This window comes from Oncorhynchus mykiss, chromosome 1 (assembly GCF_013265735.2).
Source record: "Oncorhynchus mykiss isolate Arlee chromosome 1, USDA_OmykA_1.1, whole genome shotgun sequence".
NCBI lineage: Eukaryota > Metazoa > Chordata > Actinopteri > Salmoniformes > Salmonidae > Oncorhynchus > Oncorhynchus mykiss.
The window spans coordinates 48,900,874-48,921,375 of record NC_048565.1 but is presented as its reverse complement, the minus strand read 5'-3'; the positions used below and the strand labels follow the sequence as shown (position 1 = coordinate 48,921,375).

Below are 20,502 nucleotides of genomic sequence, written 5' to 3'. Positions count from 1 at the left end.
TTTTCCAGTATTGTAAATATGATTCCTTTGATTGGTTCATGATTTTGCTTATTGGAATTCTTTCTTTTGAAGCAGTGCTGGCGTCAGCTTGGTTGGTGAGGTCCAACACCATCTGACTGAGAGGGCTCGTTTCTGGGCTCAGCTCTTGGGCTTGAAGTGCTTTAAATTGCAGACTCGAATTTGGACTTGAATTTAGATGTAGCCAAAATTTTAATGATCTTTTCTGTATTTTCATTATTACTGGAAAACGGCCCAATTCTGCCCTACATGCATTAGTTGGTGTATTTCTCTGGACTTGTAGAATTTTCCGACAGAATTCTGCATGTAGGGCTTCAATTGGATGTTTGTCCCACATTTTAAAATCCAGTTTATTGAGTGGCCCCCAAACCTCACTTCCATAAAGTGCTATTGGTAGGATTACACTGTCAAATATTTTAGTCCAAATTCTAATTGGGATGTTGATTTTGAATAATTTCATTTTTATTGCATACATTGCTCTGCGGGCTTTTTCTTTGAGTGCCTTCACTGCCATATTAAAGTTTCCCGATGCAGATATGGTCAGACCAAGGTAGGTGTAATGTTTTGTGTGTTCAATTAAGGTGTTGTTCAGGGTGAATTTACATTTGTGTTTCTGACATCTGGGTTTTTTTTGGAAAATCATGATTTTAGTTTTTTGGAAATTTACTGCCAGGGCCCAATTATGGCAATATTGCTCCAGAATATTAATGTTTTGTTGAAGACCTTCTTTGGTTGGTGATAGAAGTACCAAGTCATCAGCATATAGCAGGTATTTCACCTCTGTGTCAAATAGTGTGAGTCCTGGGGCTGGAGATTGGTCCAACATGTCTGCTAATTCATTGATATAAATGTTGAAAAGATTTGGACTCAAATTGCAGCCTTGTCTCACACCTCGACATTGTGAAAAAAATTCTGTTCTTTGGTTTTTGATTTTTATTGCACACTTGTTTTTTGTGTACATACATTTTATTAAGTCATACACCTTACCACCAAGCCCACTTTGTAGAATTTTGTAGAATAGCCCTTCATGCCAAATCGAATCAAATGCTTTTTTAAAGTCAATAAAGCAAGCAAAGATTTTGCCCTCTTTTTTTTGGTGGACGTGTTTATTAATTAGTGTCTCTCTCTCTTGTGTCTCTCTCTCTTGCGCTCTCTCTCTCTCTTGTGTCTCGCTCTCTTGTGTCCTCTCTCTCTCTCTTGTGTCTCTCTCTCTTGTGTCTCTCTCTCTTGTGTCTCGCTCTCTCTTGTGTCTCTCTCTCTTGCGCTCTCTCTCTCTCTCTTGCGCTCTCTCTCTCTCTCTTGTGTCTCTCTCTCTTGCGCTCTCTCTCTCTCTCTTGTGTCTCTCTCTTGCGCTCTCTCTCTCTCGTGTCTCGCTCTCTTGTGTCCTCTCTCGCTCTCTTGTGTCTCGCTCTCTCTTGTGTCTCGCTCTCTTGCGCTGTCTCGCTCTCTCTCTCTCTTGCGCTCTCTCTCTCTCGCTCACTCTCTTGCGCTCTCTCTCTCTCGCTCACTCTCTTGCGCTGTCTCTCTCTCTCTCACTCTTGCGCTGTCTCTCTCTCTCTCTTGCGCTGTCTCTCTCTCTCTCTCTCTCTCTCTCTCTTGCGCTGTCTCTCTCTCTCTCTCTTGCGCTGTCTCTCTCTCTCTTGCGCTCTCTCTCTCTCTTGCGCTCTCTCTCTCTCTTGCGCTCTCTCTCTCTCTCTTGCGCTCTCTCTCTCTCTCTTGCGCTCTCTCTCTCTCTCTTGCGCTCTCTCTCGCTCTCTCTTGCGCTCTCTCTCGCTCTCTCTTGCGCTCTCTCTCGCTCTCTCTTGCGCTCTCTCTCGCTCTCTTGCGCTCTCTCTCTCTCTTGCGCTCTCTCTCTCTCTCTTGCGCTGTCTCTCTCTCGCTCACTCTCTTGCGCTGTCTCTCTCTCGCTCACTCTCTTGCGCTGTCTCTCTCTCGCTCACTCTCTTGCGCTGTCTCTCTCTCTTGCGCTCTCTCTCTCTCGCTCTCTCTCTCTCTTGCGCTCTCTCTCTCTCGCTCTCTCTCTCTCTTGCGCTCTCTCTCTCTCGCTCTCTCTCTCTCTTGCGCTCTCTCTCTCTCTCTTGTGTCTCTCTCTCTTGCGCTCTCTCTCTCTCTCTTGTGTCTCTCTCTCTTGCGCTCTCTCTCTCTCTTGTGTCTCGCTCTCTTGTGTCTCGCTCTCTTGTGTCTCGCTCTCTCTTGTGTCTCGCTCTCTTGCGCTGTCTCGCTCTCTCTCTCTCGCTCACTCTCTTGCGCTCTCTCTCTCTCGCTCACTCTCTTGCGCTCTCTCTCTCTCGCTCACTCTCTTGCGCTGTCTCTCTCTCTCTCTCTCTTGCGCTGTCTCTCTCTCTCTCTTGCGCTGTCTCTCTCTCTCTCTCTCTTGCGCTGTCTCTCTTGCGTTGTCTCTCTTGCGCTCTCTCTCTTGCGCTGTCTGTCTCTCTCGCGTTCTGATTCGTCATTTTTAGCCCCATGCTAGTTGTGTGCACTTGTTTTTGTGTCAATCCTTCTGTGTGTTTGCTGTAGGTTTCTGAGCTCTGACATGTGGTTCTGTTCTTCCCCACAGATGTACGATTGCTGCTCAACAATGACAATCTTCTCAGGGAAGGCGCAGCGCAGTAAGTCGACACTCTTTACTGTCAAAGTGACTCATAGACTTGTGGTCAGTTGACGTCATAAACAATCTACTACATGGAGTGAATGTACTATTGACAACTGTGAAATAGTCATTTGTTTCTCCAGGAAATATTTGACTGCTGGCACTGATTTAAGCTTGTTTCTGTTTTGATTCTGTAGTGCTTTTGCACAGTACAACGTGGACCAGTTTACTCCGGTGAAAGTAGAGCAATATGAAGACCAGGTAGGCTACACCCATTGTCTTTAGTCAGATTGCAATTTTTCGCCTGTCAGTTGAGAGACGAGTGTCCCGTAGGAGTCAAGCCATCTGTCAGAATACAATGGTCTTCACCATGTCCTCTGGAAATGCAGAGAAACAAGACACTGTAGTCAGCCCCTCTAGAACCAATACCCTATGATGCTAGTGACTATTGACCTGGTGTCATTAGAAACAGAAATCGCTATAGGGATAAACAGCTCTGGTCATTTGGACTAGATGAATGAATGAGACCAGCCTTACGGATGTCTAAGTGGATGAACTGAAGAATATTAGCCTTGTCGCATTGAAATTAATTGTGTTGTTTCTGTGTTTGCTATACAAACAATGAATTCCTCTTTTGGTACTATTCCAGTTCAGCATGATTGTGCTGTTGCCTAGGTAACGCTGTGATTCACTGATAAATGTTCTAGTTGGCACACTAGACTGAATGTCATGAATATAAGGAATGGGTGACACAACTCATATACACTGAACAAAAATATAAACGCAACCATTTCAAAGATTTTACTGAGGTACAGTTCATATAAGGAAATCAGTCGATTTGAAATCAATTCATTAGGCCCTAATCTATGGATTTCACATGACTGGGAATACTGCTGCGTCTGTTGGTCACAGATATAACTAATTTATTTTTTAAAAGCTAGGTTCGTGGATCAGAAAACCAGTCAGTATCTGGTGTGACCACCATTTTACCTCATGCGTAACACTTCTCCTTCAGAGTTGTTCAGGCTGTTGATTGTGGCCTGTGGAATGTTGTCCCAGTCCTGCTCAAAGGCTGTGCAAAGTTGCTGATATTGTCAGGAACTGGAACACGCCGTTGTACACATCGATCCAGAGCATCCCAAAACAGGCTCAATGGGTGATATGTCTGGTGAGTATGCAGACCATGGAAAAACTGGGACATTTTCAGCTTCCAGAAATTGTTTACAGATCCTTGCAAAATGGGGCTGTCGAGCATTATCATGCTGAAACATGAGGTGGATGGCAGTGGATGAATGGCACTACAATGGGCCTCAGGATCTCGTCACGGTGTCTCTGTGAATTCAAATTGCCGTCAATGAAATGCAATTGTGTTCATTGTCCTTAGCTTATGCTTGCCCATACCATAACCCCACCGCCACCATGGGGCACTCTGTTCACAATGTTGACATCAGCAAACCGCTCGCCCACACGACACCGGTACAGTTGAAACCGAGATTCATACGTGAAGAGCACACTTTCCAACATGCCAGTGGCCATCGAAGGTGAGCATTTGCCCACTGAAGTCGGTTATGATGCCGAACTGCATTCAGGTCAAGACCCCTGGTTCGGACGACGAGCATACAGACTGTTTCTGACCGTTTGTGCAGAAATTCTTTGTTTCTGCAAACCAACAGTTTCATCAGCTGTCCGGGTAGCTGGTCTCAGATGATCCCGCAGCCGGGAAGAAGCCGGATGTGGAGATTCTGTGCTGGCGTGGTTACACGTACTGCCAAATTCTCAAAAACAACGTTGGAGGCGGCTTATGGTAGAGAAATTAACAGTTAATTCTCTGGCAACAGCTCTGGTGGACTTTCCTGCAGTCAGCATGCCAATTGCCCGCTCCCTCAAGTTGAGACGTCTGTGGTAGGGATGAATATTTTCCAGAAAATCTACCAAGTTTCAATACTGGGAATAATTCTTATTTATCACGAGAGTCCTGGGAAATACCGCAAAAATTGCAAGTGACCATTTAAAACCAAGATATGGTCACTCGGGTTCTCCCAAAATAAGATTGTCGGTGAGCCATATTGCCATCTTGGCTGTGCCACTATGTAAAGATTTCACAGTAAGTGAAACTGATATTTAGTAATGAGAGTGACGTTTAGCACCAATTATATTGTTGTGAATTGCAAAACAGGCCGTTCAAAATTCAGAGCTTTATCATGTTCCTCCAATTAATATGGCGCATTTCACCAGTAAGCCTAGGCTATCTCTACACAGAGCGCCCTCAGGAAGCACAGTGCGCATCCCTAGTAGGCCATTAGCTTTATCGAATCACACAAACCTTGTAACGGCAGTCAAACAAAAGTCAAATGACCAAAGTAACCTCCAATGAATGACTGAATATATTCTATTTGGCAAAATTGAGATAATGATGACAGCGCATCCAGCTGAAGAACAACGGTTAAATAAGAGGAAATTGTTTAAATATCAAGGTATCTTAACTAGAGGTGGAACGATTTTATGATTTTTCGCACCGATACAGATTATTGGAGGACCAAAAAAAGCCGATACCGAATAATTGGCCTTTATTTATTTATTTATTTATTTATTTATTTATTTATTTATTTATTTATTTATTTATATATATATATATGACAATTACAACAATACTGAATGAACACTTTTATTTTCACTTAATATAATACGTAAATCAAATCAATTTGGTCTCAAATAAATGAAACCTGTTCAATTTGGTTTACATAAATGCAAAAACTGTGTTGCAATAGAAAGTAAAAGTGCAATATGTGCCATATAAAAAAATGCTAACATTTAAGTTCCTTGCTCAGAACATGAGAACATATGAGAGCTGGTGGTTCCTTTTAACATGAGACTTAAATATTCCAAGGTAAGAGGTTTTAGGTTGTAGTTAATATAGTTTTTATAGGACTATTTCTCTCTCTACCATATGTATTCCGTATACCTTTGACTATTGGATGTTCTTATAGGCACTTTAGTATTGCCAGTGTAACGGTATAGCTTCCGTCCCTCTCTTCGCTCCTACTTGGGCTCGAACCAGGAACACATCGACAACAGCCACACTCGAAGCAGCATGGTGGTTCCTTTTAACATGAGTCTTCAATATTCCCAGTTAAGAAGTTTGAGGTTGTAGTTATTATAGGACTATTTCGCTCTATACCATTTGTATTTCATATACCTTTGACTATTGGATGTTCTTAGAGGCACTATAGAATTGCCAGCCTAATCTCTGGAGTTGATAGGCTTGAAGTCATAAACAGCACTGTGCTTGAAGCATTGCGAAGAGCTGCTGGCAAACGCAGGAAAGTGCTGTTTGAATGAATGCTTACGAGCCTGCTGCTGCCTGCTGCTCAGTCAGTCTGCTCTATCAAATATCAAATCATAGACTTAATTATAACATAATAAAACACAGAAATACGAGCCTTAGTTCATTAATATGGTCAAATCCGGAAAGTATAATTTAGAAAACAAAACATTTATTCTTTCAGTGAAATATGGAACCGTTACATATTTTATCGAACGGGTGGCATCCCTAAGTCTAAATATTGCGGTTACATTGCACAGCCTTCAATGTTATGTCATAATTATGTAAAATTCTGGCAAATTAATTCTGGTCTTTTGTTAGGAAGAAATGGTATTCACACAGTTCGCAATGAGCCAGGCAGCCCAAACTGCCAGGTGACCACACACATTAGTATAACGGTTGCATATGACTGGGGGTATCAGTATAAGCAAGAATTTGATACATGCCTTCAATTGCATTAGCTTACTTTATTCCAATATTTTCATCATTCAGTTGATCATAACTAATGTGAGTTTCCCTTTCTTCTGTGCTTTTTCTTGGCCCAATAGCTGTTTCCTCGTCTCCTCAATCCACTGCCGACCTACTCCACCGCGTTGTCCTTAACGAGTTAAAATCTATATAACCTAGTGTTTTCAAATCAAATTGTATTTGTCACATGCGCTGAATAAAACAGGTGTAGACATTACCATTAAATGCTTATTTACAAGCCCTTAACCAACAATACAGTTCAAGGAATAGAGTTAAGAAAATATTGAAAATAAAAAATCAAGACAAGAAAATGACACAACAATACGAGGCGATATACAGGGGGTACCAGTACCGAGTCAAGGTGTGTGTCGTAATTTCCCAGGTCTTGTCATTTGATTTTTTCGGGAAATGTGAAATGATCCCGGTTAACCGTGTTGATCCCTGTTGTGTACATTTTAGTGGCCTGTTAGTGTCCCCAGCACAAGGGCGGCAGCGTAGCCTAGTGCTTAGAGCGTTGGACTAGTAACCGAGCGATCGCAAGATCGAATCCCCGAGCCGACAAGGTACAAATCTGGCGTTCTGCCCCCTGAACAAGGCAGTCATTGAAAATAAGGATTTGTTCTTAACTGCCTAGTTAAATAAAGGTAAAATAAATGTTAAAAAGGTGCACCTGTTTTAATCAGCTTCTTGATATGCCGCACCTGTCGGGTGGATGGATTATCTTGGCAAATGCTCACTAATAGGGATGTAAACAAATTTGTGCACAAAATGAGAGAATTTATTTTCTGCGCATGTAAAATTTCGGGGATCTTTCATTTCGACTCATGAAACATGGGACTTTACATGTTGCGATTTATATTTTGTTCAGTGTAATTCCTATTCTTAACCACACAACCATTTTCTCTAATCATTTGACCCCTCCCCCTACTTCCTTCCCTCCTCCTCTCCAGGTCTTAATCACAGAGCATGGAGACCTGGGCAACGGCAGGGTCCTGGACCCTAAAAACAAGATCTCCTTTAAGTTTGACCATCTGAGGAAGGAGGCCAGCGACCCACAGCCACACGATTTGGACGGAGCAATGGAGGGCTGGAGGAGTGCTGTGGACGGTGCTGTCCGGGCCTACGTCAAGGAGCACTACCCCAACGGAGTCTGCACGGTACGTTTGGGCTGCATAACACCTTTTTCTTGGCTGGTCCTGCACTGTTGAATTTGTCATTGGATCATGTAGCTAATATTATGTGATAACGGAGTTCACTGAAAATATGTGTCGCTTCTCCCCTTAGATTTACGGCAAAACCATTGATGGACATCAAACCATCATCGTGTGTATCGAGTGTCATCAGTTTCAACCAAAAAACTTTTGGTATGTATGGATTTTTGGAATCAAACATGCGGGGATGAAGTACATTTGTAGTTTAGGTTTCTAATCGTTTACAATGCCTTCAGAAAGTATTCAGACCTTTTTGACTTTCTCCACATTTTGTTACGTTACAGCCTTATTCTAAAATGGATTGCATTTTTTTAGTTTTTATAATCAGCAATCCAAACACAATAGCCCATAATGGCAAAGTGAATACAAGTTTAGAATTGTTGCACATTTATTACAAATAAAAACAGACTCGAAATTGAGCTCAGGTGCATCCTGTTTCCATTGATCATCCTTGAGATGTTTCTATAACTTGATTGGTGTCCAACTGTGGTAAATTCAATTGATTGGACATGATTTGGAAAGGTACACACCTGTCTATATCAGGTCCCACGGTTGACAGTGCATGTCAGAGCAAAAACCAAGCCATGAGGTTGAAGGAATTGTCTGTAGAGCTCCGAGACAGGATTGTGTTGAGGCACAGATCTGGGGAAGGGTACCAAAAAATGTCTGCAGCATTGAAGGTCCCCAAGAACACAGTGACCTCCATTCTTAAATGGAAGAAGTTTGGAACCACCAATACTCTTCCTAGAGCTGGCCACCTGGTCAAACTGCAATCAGGGTAGAAGGGCCTTGGTCAGAGAGTTGAGGAACCTGATGGTCACTCTGACAGAGCTCCAGAGTTCCTCTGTGGAGATGGGAGAACCTTTCAGAAGGACAACCATCTCTGCAGTACTCCAACCAATCAGGCATTTATAGTAGATGGAAGCCACTCCTCAGTAAAAGGCACATGATTGCCTGCTTGGAGTTAGCCAAAAGGACTCTCAGGCCAAAAGGACTCTCAGGCCATGAGAAACAAGATGCTCTGGTCTGATGAAACCAAGATTGAACTCTTTGGCCAGAAAGCCAAGTGTCACATCTGGAGGCAACCTGGCACCATCCCTATGGTGAGGCATGGCGGTGGCAGCATCATGCTGTGGGGATGTTTTTTAGTGGCAGGGACTGGGAGACTAGTCAGGATCAAGGGTAAGATGAACGGAGCAATAACAGAGATCCATAAATAAAACCTGCTGCAGCATGCTCAGGACCTCCGACTACGAAGGTTCACCTTCCAACAGGACGATGACTCTAAGCACACAGCCAAGACGATGCAGGAGTGGCTTCGGGACAAGTCTCTAAATGTTCTTGAGTGGCCTAACCAGTGCCTGGACTTGAACCCGATCAAACATCTCTGGAGAGACCTGAAAATAACTGTGACGCTCTGCATCCAATCTGACATAGCTTGAGAGGATCTGCAGAGAAGATTGGGAGAAACTCACCAAATACAGGTGTGCCAAGCTTGTAGCGTCATACCCAAGAAGACTCGAGGCTGTAATCGCTTAGGGAGAGCGATTTAGGGAGAGTGGAATAATTTAATAAATTTTAGAGTAAGGCTGTAACGTAACAAAATGTGGATAAAGTGAAGGTTTCTGAATTCTTTCCCAAATGTACTGTAAATAGTTTCTAAATCTCTCCAGGCAGAATCAAAGTATGTTTAGCCTGTGAACCATCAATTGTCTGGTTTACACTCTAAACACTGTTTCAACACTAAGCTTGCTTTGTTTGGTACTTAGCTAACCGCTGCCTGTTGGTTTAGAGATCAGTGGCCCCCCATTACCTTGTTGAGCCAGCGCTGATCCGGTTAATTTAATTGGATAAGGGCTGTGGCAATCCTCTTTGTGGGTGGGCTTTTACTGGGCTTAAGGCTCCTTGAGTGTAAAGATCTGATTTCCGCTGAGGAAAGACTTGGCTGTGTCGTGGAGGTAGAGGGAGACGACACTAAATTCAGACGCACTTTGTATGAGCTTGTGGATGTAAAAAATGTTGCGTCTTTTCTCTCTCTTTGTAAAGGAATGGACGTTGGAGGTCAGAGTGGAAATTCGCCATCGGATCCTCCACTACTCAAGTGGCCGGAATAATGAAAATCCAGGTGTGTGTGTGTGTGTGTGTGTCTGCGAATTTTATACAGAGCCTTCAAAGTATTCACACCCCTTTACTTTTTCCACATGTTGTTGTGTTACAGCCTGAATTTTAAAATGTGTCACTGGCCTACACCGGTGGCGGTCGGTGCCATTTTAAGATGAGGGAAGTCCATTTTTTATGAGCATGGCCTTTTTTCTATTACAGCTTATTAGATGACTGTCATTATTTAAATCCACCCATCTCAATGTAACATCGATAGGTTTAGGCTAGTACATGATACACACATTTTCCCTATAACCATCATGAGGGTTGCTACAACCTAGCCTACGAATGAAAGTTTACAATGCAGGTGCACAGGTTGAGAGAAAAATGTGAGTAATCAAGATGACAGACAGTAACACGTTCAATACTGCTTTGCACAGTATTGTCTGCATCTAGCTGATCTAGGGTGTAATCATTAGTCCAAAATGTTCTATCATTCTAATCATTTTATCCCCGTTTTCATTCCGTTTGCTTCCGTTCAACCTTTTCTGGATAGGACCCTTCATTTCAATTTCCGACTAAAATGACACTCAAATCTAGCTGCCTGTAGCTCAGGACCTGAAGCAAGGATATGCATATTCTTGATACTATTTGAAAAGTTTGAAGTTTGTGGAAATGTGAAATTAATGTAGGAGAATATAACACAATAGATATGGTAAAAGATAATACAAACATGCAAAAGAAAGGCCATACATTGAGAGAGGAAGCTGAGAATAATTTAAGTGTTGTCCACAAGAGGGCAACAGTGTGTGTGCAAAGTTTTAGACTGATACATTTCAAGAATGAGAGAGCTACATAATATTTAGTATGAGTCTCCCAGGTGTCCCTCACTACTTTGCCCAAATGTACCCAAGTGGCCGAATTAGTCAATTGATACATTTTTAAGTACATAACTATAGAGAACATACAAAAATGCTATGGTAATAAAAAAAAAATAGAAATTTACACACTCCCAGGAATACATGATGGCTCATTAGCTTCCCTACATAAAAGGTACTAACGAGATGCGACGAGAAAGCTGATCCAACGCCTCCCGACACAGAAGTGAACTATTTAATATAAGGGCCAAGTTAGCAGCCAACACTGATCTAATGACATAAGTGCACACTCCACAAACCACACACAAAGTGAAAAAATAAATAATAATACAATTAGAGTATTTCGTACACCCACAGTCCTCTACACCAGATTGTGCTGCTGATGCCAAGTCCCATAGCAGTCTATTTCTGCTGTGAAGCAGAGGGTAACAGCACAAATAGTGCAGGTGATGGGAGATTTCTTGTGGCACAGAGTACAACACCTCCCTGCTGTGCTGTTTTGGTCCTGAGGCACATTCAGGTCTGCAGTTATGTATTTTGGCCTGGTGTGGGTGTGGAGCCAGAGCCAGAGACAGCAGTAGGTGTCAGACTGGAGGAACCAGTTCCTAAATTTGAATGAGTGGGGGATGGAGGACTTGAATGTGGTCTCTTTGGAGTTGACTCCGGGGTCATCTAAGTCTCTGCCACTATTCATGAAAGTAGCCACCCTTTGCACACTCTTGGCATTCTCTCAACCAGCTTCATGAGGAATGCTTTTCCAACAGTCTTGAGGGAGTTCCCACATATGATGAGCACTTGTTGGCTGCTTTTCCTTCACTCTGCAGTCCAATTCATCCCAAACCACCTAATTGGGTTGCGGTCGGGTGATTGTGGAGGCCATGTCATCTGATGCAGCACTCATCACTCTCCTTGGTCAAATAGCCCTTGCACAGCGTCAAGGTTTTGTTTTGAATCAATGTTCTGTTGTTAAATGATAGTCCCACTAAGCCCAAACCAGGTGGGATGGCATATCACTGCAGAATTCTGTGGTAACCATGCTGGTTAAGTGTGCCTTGAATCCTAAATAAATCACCAACAGTGTCACCAGCAAAACACCATCACACCACCACCTCCATGCTTTACGGTGGGAACCACACATGCAGAGATCATCCGTTCACCTACTCTTCGGCTCACATAGACATGGCGGTTGGAGCGAATAGTCAAAACTTTGGACTCATCAGACCAAAGGACAGATTTCCACCTGTCTAATGTCCTTGCTCATGTGTCTTGGCCCAAGCAAGTCTCTTCTTATTATTGGTGTCCTTTAGTAGTGGTTTCTTTGCAGCAATTTGACTATAAAGGCCTGACTCAGTCTCCTCTGAACAGTTGATATTGAGATGTGTCTGTTACTTGAACTCTGAAGCATTTAGTTGGGCTGCACTTTCTGAGGCTGGTAACTCTCTAATGAACTTATCCTCTGCAGCAGAGGTAACTCTGGGTCTTCCTTTCCTGTGGCGGTCCTCATGAGAGCCAGTTTCATCCTATCGCTTGATGGGTTTTGCGACTGCACTTGAAGAAACTTCCGAAGTTCTTGAAATGTTCTGCATTGACTGACTTTCATCTCTCAAAGTAATGGGCTGTCGTTTCTTTGCTTATTTCAGCTGTTCTTGCTATAATATGGACTTGGTGTTTTACAAAATAGGGCTATCTTCTGTTTACCACCCCTACCTTGTCACAACACAACTGACTGGCTCAAATGCATTTTGGTCAAAAATAAAGAAAATCCCCTTGAATGAGTAGGTGTGTCCAAACTTTTGACTGGTAGTGTATGTGTGCGTTGTTCGAGCAGTACCACACACAATCACAGTCGACCAACAGCCTAACTACCAAACAATCTACCATTCGACTAATTGGTGGTAGCCCTAGTGGAAGCCCATAGGGGACTGGACATCGATCCTAAACAGTTTAGCCCACAAGGATGCAACCCCAGTCTGTATGGCACCTTTAATATATTGTCCATTTAATAGCTAATTCATCGATGTTTAAATGTCCTTGAACATTGGCAATATGATAAAACTGAAGTCCAATGTACAGCAATAATAATAATGTTGTTCCTTTTACCCAATTTGGTTTCCTCATCATTGTCTTATGCTGAGGGCATCGTCACAGCCATATGCTAGGCTGCGTGGATAGCATACCTGAATATTGAGGCAGCAAAATTGTGGTTAGACTAGATCAGTCACCTCGTCCTTTTTGTGTGTTGTACTTGACGTGTTTATCAAAGAAGTCTTGAGCCTCCTTGGCAGTGGAAAACGTGTGTTGTGTTTCTGGAAGGTAAAGTTGAGTTTTGCCGGGTGGATGAAGCCGCGCCTCAGGTTTAGCTTGCGTGGCTGGGATCTCACTTTGTTGTAGGTCGCCCTCTGTTTGAGCAGTTCTGTACTCCGATCTGGGTAGATATTGATCCTCTTCTCTGCATAGATCAGAGCCCCCGATTCCGCTGCAAGGCGAACAATTTGCAGTTTGACTTCAGAACTGTGGAGACGTACAATCATACACCAAAATACGTTCTGGAGAGGACCCTTATGGTGTGCAATGTTTCTAGCTTAGTGTGCTCTGTTTCCAGGTCATGGAGTCGCCCCTCTGTCACATTTGTCGCTGTCTCCAAACTTTCCAGTTTTAGTTGAGTATGTATCCACTTTAGAAGTGAGCAGAAGTCTGTTATTTTGCTAAAGAAAAGCCATGGGAAAGCCACCCGTTTTCTGCATGCCACCAGAACTGGAAGGTAATGGACTACAGTGGAATTATGTTTCGATAAATTAATAAAAAATGTCAAGCTGAAATGTCTTGAATCAAACAAATATTCAACCCCTTTGTTATGGCAAGCTTAAATAAGTTCAGGGGTAAAGCTTTGCATAACAAGTCACAATATTGCAGTATAGTGTTTAACATGATTTTTAAAAAATGGCTACTTCATCTCTGTACCCTACACATACAATTATCTGTCTTGTCGAGCAGTGAATTTCAACCACAGATTGAACCTCAAAGACCAGGGAGGTTTTCCAATGCCTCACAAAGAAGGGCACCTATTGGTAAAAATACGAAAAGCAGATGTTGATTATCCCTTTGATTACACTTTGGAGGGTGTATCAATACACCTAGTCACTACAAAGATAGTCATCGTTCCTAACTCAGTTGCCTTTAAAGGAAGGAAACCACTCAGGGATTTCACCATGAGGCCAATGGTGACATAAAAATAGATTTAATGACTGTGATATGAGAGAACTGAGGATGGATCAACAACTTTGTAGTTGCTGCACTGTACAGCAGGTTTCCCCAACTCGCGGCTCTGCCCGCAGGCCAAAGGGTTTTATTTGTCCCCCCAAGTTTTCCAAACAAAAACAAAACAGTTTATTGGACATAAGACTATTAAAAACATCAGGAAATCAGTATTCATGCGCATAATAGAGAGACACATGATCGTAAACAAATGTGAGCAAGATTTGAAATGATTGCTTTAGTCTATATCTGTCTGGGCTTCTTGCAGTCAATTTGTAGTCTACAAGTGATTTGTAATTATGTTCCGCATAAGAAGAAATCGTCCCACGGCTAAATCTAGTTGATGATCTCTGCTGAACAGAATAAGAAATATTCCAAAACATGCATCCTGTTTGCAACATGACACTAAAGTAATACTGTAAAAAAATGGGTCAAAGCAATTCACCTTTTTGTCCTGAATATGTCGGGGGTAAATACAACACATCACTGTGTACCCCTCTTCATATTTTCCAGCACGGTACTGGCTGCATCATGTTATGGGTATTCTTGTCATTGACAAGGACTAGGGAGTTTTTTTAGGATAAAAATAAATGGAATAGAGCTAAGCACAGGCAAAATACTAGAGGAAAACCTAGGTCCGTCTGCTTTCCAATAGAGACAGGGAGACACATTCACCTTTCAACAGGTGAATAGCCTAAAACACAAGGCCAAATATACACTGAAGTTGCTTACCAAGATGACATTGAATATTCCTGGTTGGCCTAGTTACAGTTTTGACTTAAATTGGCCTGAAACCTATGGCAAGACTTTAAATGTCTGTCTAGCAAACGAACTTGACAGAGCTTGAGTATTTGTTTTTAAGAATGTGCAAATATTGTACAGTCCAGGTGCGCAAAGCTCTTAGAGACTTACCCAGAAAGACTGTAATCACTGTCAAGGGTGATTCTAACATGGGGTATGAATATTTATGTATTTCATTTTCTATAAATTAGCCCAAAAAAATCAAAACATGTTTTCACTTTTTCATTATGGGTAATTGTGTGTGGATGGGTGAGGGGGGAAAAAATCTATTTGATCCCTTTTGGTTGTAACTCCACAAAATGTGCAATAAGTCGAGAGGTATGAATACTTTCTGAAGGCACGGTATGTGTGTATACATTTGGGCAAGGTTACATTTAGGATCATCACACAGTGCTAGAGGCTCAGCGGTCTAAGGCACTGCATCTCAGTGCTAGAGGTGTCACTACAGACCTTGATTCCAGCCTGTGTCATTACTGGCTGTGATTGGGAGTCCCATAGGTCGGCGCACAATTGGTCCAGCGTCGTTAGGGTTTGGCCGGGGTAGGCCGTCATTGTAAATAAGAATGTGTTCTTAACTGACTTGCCTAGTTAAATACAGGTTAAATATTTTATTTTTTAACTCTGTCTGGTTGTAGGTTCATTACTATGAAGACGGCAACGTTCAGCTGGTCAGCCACAAAGAGGTCCAGGAATCCATGTCCATATCTGTGAGTGCTTTATTAAATAGAATACATGTGGAACAACCCCCATTGAAAACATTCACAGAAATGAACTCCTCTGCTGTAAAGTATTTGGGTCAGGTATGTCATTTTTTTCTCATTACTTGGACATCTCTTGTTTCACCTCCCGATTTCCACTCTGTTCCCCTCCGCCAGAACGAAGCTGCAACTGCAAAGGAGTTCATCAAGATCATGGAGGCTGCGGAGAACGACTACCAGGTGTGTGTGGGATTAGGAATGGGAATTGTTTGATATGGGCACAACTACCAAAATAAAGGAAAAGCTGACAAAGTGTCTTAATAGGCCGTTGGACCACCACAAGCTACAAGTGCCTGGAACTCTTGGAGGGATGCAACATCATTCTTCCACGAGAAATGTGGTGTTTTGTTAATGGTGGTAGAAAACGCTGTCTCAAGCGCCACTCCAGAATCTCCCCTAAGTTTTCAATCAGGTTGAGATCTGGTGTCTGAGACGGCCATGGCATATGGTTTACATTTGTTTTCATGCTCATCAAACCATTCAGTGACCACTCGTCCCCTGTAGATGAGGGCATTGTCATCCTATGGTGACATAGCCATTCGTAGCCAAAATAATGGCTTGCCCAGCACTTTTATGTGACCCTAAGCGTTATGGGATGTTAATTGCTTTTAATATACTTTGTATCCCTCATTTACTCGTGTTTCCATTCATCTGGCCGTTACCTGTACATATACAAATTGCTGTAACTTGAAGTACATGCAATAATGAAGTGTCATATTTTGCCATTAGTGTCACATGACATGTCTGTCAGGTGTTCATATTCTTGTGTAATGTCAAAACATTATCTGGAAACCATTGCCACATGACTCTGTTCCTGTCAATTGTGGTTCTTATTAGAGATGGCACGGTTAAGGGATTAATTGAATATCAGAATAGATTACTTTAAGTGAGTTTTAATTTTGGGAATTTTCTTTTAGGCCTATTTTAACAATGGAAAACGATCCTTATGACATTGTTAACTACAAGAATATACAATGACATTTTGGCATTTTTAACTTTAAAAAACAACCAACTTTTGAGTCTAGTTTTTATAACAGTGCACGTTTAACCCTCCAGTCTGCCCTGACGTTGGTGTGCTATTGTCACCACTTCAAATAGCAGTTACAGGAATGTGCACCTAAATGTTTCCACAAGACCGGACATGTCAATACAAAACACTCAACAATAACTTTTTTTGTATCAGTTCTATCGTGGTGAAAATCAGGCTTCTCTTTCACTGTGTGAGTTTACGTGCACACTAATAATTCGATATCAAACTGATTATGGCATTAGGCAGAGTATCGCATTAGTCATGTAAACACCTCACTCTGCTTATCTTAATCGGGCATAAGGTCATTATCATAGTAAGCAGAGGCCGATTTAAAACACCTTCTTTTCGGAGCAATATTTTGAAATAATTAGGACATGTAAACAGTTTAATCGGAGTTCCAGCTGTGTGTGTTATCTGTGCATGTGAAACTGCCTGGAAATTCTTTCATGATGGTTTTTCCCAAATAGTAAAAAAACATGCCCCATTCCGCAGGTTCAGGGTTAAAGGGCGGGATAATCCATGGTTTTCTGCTGTCTTGTATTATTCACGACCGTAATCTAGCCTGGGCTAAAGCAAGGAAATCATGTTCTGATGCTGATTGGCTTATTTTTAGGCAGTTAAGAAACAAGTGTTATTTTCTTCTCAAGAAGGCCAAGTCTGAATATTTTATGTCTGTTACCACTGATAACCTGAATGACCCTAGAAAGTTTTGGAAGGCTATTAAGTCTATGTCTGGTAACAGTAATGTTAATGAATTAACGTCATGTGTTTTGAAGGACTCTGTTGCTATATATGACAAAACTGAAATGTTTCGATGAGCACTTTGTATCATCTGGTAGGCTGTTTGATTCAGTGTCCTCTCTCTGTACAACCCTGCCATTCTCAGTGCAGGTGGTACATAAAGCCCTGAAATCCTTAGATCAGAGAAAGCCTGCAGGTCCTGATCTTTTGGATCCCTGCTTTTTAAATCTGGTAGCTGATTTCATAGCTGAACCACTTAATTCTCTGTTCAATCTAACCCTGGAATGTAATGAAATTCCAAAGATCTGGAAATCGGCATTTGTCCTACCACTTTTAAAAGGGGGAGATCCAACTCTTTTAAATAATTATAGGCCAATCTCAAAGCTGTCACCCCTGATGAAAATACTTGAAACCCTTGTAAGTGAACAACTAAAATAGTTTTTATTTACTAACTCTATTTTATCAATGTACCAATTGGGCTTCAGGAAGAAGCATAGCACAATTACAGCAGCCATGAAGGGTTTAAATGATATCACTGAAGCCATTGACAAAAAACAGCACTGTGTCTCACTTTTTATTGATCTCTAAGGCTTTTGATACAGTTGTTCATGCTATACTAAGGCAGAGATTTTTGAGTGTAGGTCTTTCGGAGCATGCAGTTGCATGGTTTGCTAACTATCTGTCTGATAGACCTCAGTGCACTCAATTTGATGGGCTTATGTCTGTTAAATTGTCTGTCTTGAATGGTGTGCCCCAAGGCTCTGTACTTGTTCCCATTTTGGGTTTACCCATTTTGGGTTTACTACCTTTTTATTTGTGCATTTTAATTGTTCAGAAATGTGGTGGGTACTCTCTTTGTTCGCTGGACTTTATCCTGCTAACTGTTCCAAATGTCCGAACTGAATTTGGTAAAATGGCTTTTATGTACTCTGCACCATCGTCTTGGAACACCTTACAAAATACTTTTAAACTGGAAGAACTTGTCCCGATTGGTGTTTTTAAATCACTGATGAAGGATTTTGAGGCTGATTCCCTGACCTGTCAATGTTTTTAATTTGCTGTTTTATACTCTTGTGAATTCAAGGGATTACTTGTGGTTTTTCATGTCTGTCTGTAATTTTTTTGGAATGACTTGGTGCTGCCTATCTTGGCCAGGGTAGCTCTTAAAAAACGGATTTTAATCTCAATGAGCCCTTCCTGGTTAAATAAAGGTTAAATAAAATAAATAAAAATGTGCTAGCACCGGTAGCGCAAGCCTCCCTCTTATGTGTGAGTGAAGTGAGTGCTGGAAAAACTGAAAGTATGCATCTTAGAAATAATTGTCCGAACTCAGAATCAAATGGGTTATCAAAAATAACATGGTTACTGTGGTAGAATGTTTATTTTAATGTCCATTTGCATCATTTTGGTTGGTCAAGAGCAATTCTCTATCCGGATATCATTTTTTAATTTTTTTTTTATTATTCTAATAGGCATTTCAGTACAATAATTTCTATCTCTATTGTGACACCCCAAAGCCCTCCCTAATTCCGCCCTCCTCTTTCCCCGTCAGACCGCCATCAACGAGAATTACCAGACCATGTCGGACACTACCTTCAAAGCCTTACGCCGCCAGCTTCCTGTGACGCGCACCAAGATCGACTGGAACAAGATCCTGAGCTACAAGATCGGCAAGGAGATGCAGAACGCTTAAAACAAACAAAACAGAAAAGCCCAGCATTGCATGGCTGGATTATTGTATCGTCTTTGTACAAATTAGATAAATGGGAGCGGAAAAATGTTTGGTCTAACGGACAAAATGTCAAACATTATTACACTTATTAAGATGTCTACTTTTATTAATGCTTTTATACAGACACAGTTAAAAAGATAATCTGTATAATACATAGATGATAAAGTAAATAATCATATTATTGGCCAAATAGGATGTGTTTCCTAGAAGAGGGGTGGTGGAGCTTCCTTCATATGCAAACCTGACAACCTGATATACATTTTGTGACAATGTTGTGTCAATATTTATGATTATGGTAGTTAGACCACACCGTTGACCCTAGAAAAACTATACCAATTGCAATGATGAAATTATTATTGAGGAATCTGTCTGTGTATACATTTAGATTAGGACTTTATTGGCTAATGCAGGAAAAGAATCCTGTACTGTAAGAGTCCTTCCGTTGTTTTCAATGGCTTGTACTTTTATGACATCAGAATGATGTCTTTTATACGAGCTGTTTGTCACCTCTGTCATTTTCGACCACTCGATGTTCTTCTTGGTCCCCTTATTGGTTCTCCCCACACCGTTTACCCCAGACCGTACGTTAAAATCTCCAGTTTGTGTGTCCGTCCAAGCTAAACTGCAGCTTAATTCATCGATTTCTGAATTGAACTTTCATGACACCGTGAAAGTATGGTTCCTATAATACCCTAACAAGCTCAATTATTAAAAACCCTTTAATTGCTACCAAATGTGGATTAAAATGTTCAAATCAATTTACAATTAAATTAAACAAGTATGTCTTAATTTGAATTAGGACAGACCTGACTGTATTATAACATGGCACATTGTAATATATATACCTGTATTAAACATCCTTGTCCTTCGGTTTGGTGATTTATTTCCTTGAGATTGAATTACAATTAATCACATTGTTGCATTAAATTACACATTCTATTTAGTGTCTCACTCAATTTTGACCTTTGATAGGGTTCCTGTTATAGGCTTTAATGTTAAACACTACTTCTACATTTGCAGAAACCTGATCCAGGTCGGATTAGTCTCAGATTGCTACAAATGTGGAAATGGTGTTAGAAACCTATCGATATGAATTACCAATCTGATCACCCCAGTTGACCTAAAGGCATGAAACATTTAGAATTTTTTGAGAAACTTAAAACGATGCGCAACAGGAATACATCAGGATCTAATGTGATGCCTAAGACTAATTTGACTTGCAGTCATTAGCGGCCGTTAGATTCTATGTTCCTTCTTCCTATTTTTTTTGTTGTCAGAATACAACAAGATATAATGAGAACTAAATAAAATGTCTTGCATGTAATGGACATTAAAAAAAAGGACTGGTCTTGCAATATATTTAGGTTATATTTTTTCAACAAAACAATTGAGCAATTGAATCCAATAAACCGAGCAGGCTGGGCTGACAAGTTTATAACCTTGCTAGGACTTTCTAATATCAGTATGCCTTTAAAGATTGTGATATTATTTTTATTAATATTCCTATTACCATTTTTTTTTCTGACTTTTACATGTTATTTGGCAAATTCTCAAGCATCCTCAGATATTTATGTTATCATGGGACTGCCCATATTTCC

General features: G+C 41.2%; 1 protein-coding gene across 1 annotated transcript in view; it reads left to right on the top strand.

The window, feature by feature from the left end:
- The window catches only part of LOC110524359 (F-actin-capping protein subunit alpha-2), a 56,460-nt gene extending 36,686 nt beyond the window's left edge, over positions 1 to 19,774 (top strand). The window contains exons 3-10 of the mRNA XM_036979340.1: positions 2,576 to 2,627; positions 2,806 to 2,869; positions 7,349 to 7,555; positions 7,683 to 7,762; positions 9,656 to 9,734; positions 15,279 to 15,350; positions 15,519 to 15,581; positions 18,725 to 19,774. Coding sequence (XP_036835235.1) covers positions 2,576 to 2,627; positions 2,806 to 2,869; positions 7,349 to 7,555; positions 7,683 to 7,762; positions 9,656 to 9,734; positions 15,279 to 15,350; positions 15,519 to 15,581; positions 18,725 to 18,865 — 758 coding nt within the window. The 3' untranslated portion in view covers positions 18,866 to 19,774. The remainder of the gene's footprint in view (positions 1 to 2,575; positions 2,628 to 2,805; positions 2,870 to 7,348; positions 7,556 to 7,682; positions 7,763 to 9,655; positions 9,735 to 15,278; positions 15,351 to 15,518; positions 15,582 to 18,724) is intronic.
- The last annotated feature ends 728 nt before the right edge of the window (positions 19,775 to 20,502 follow it).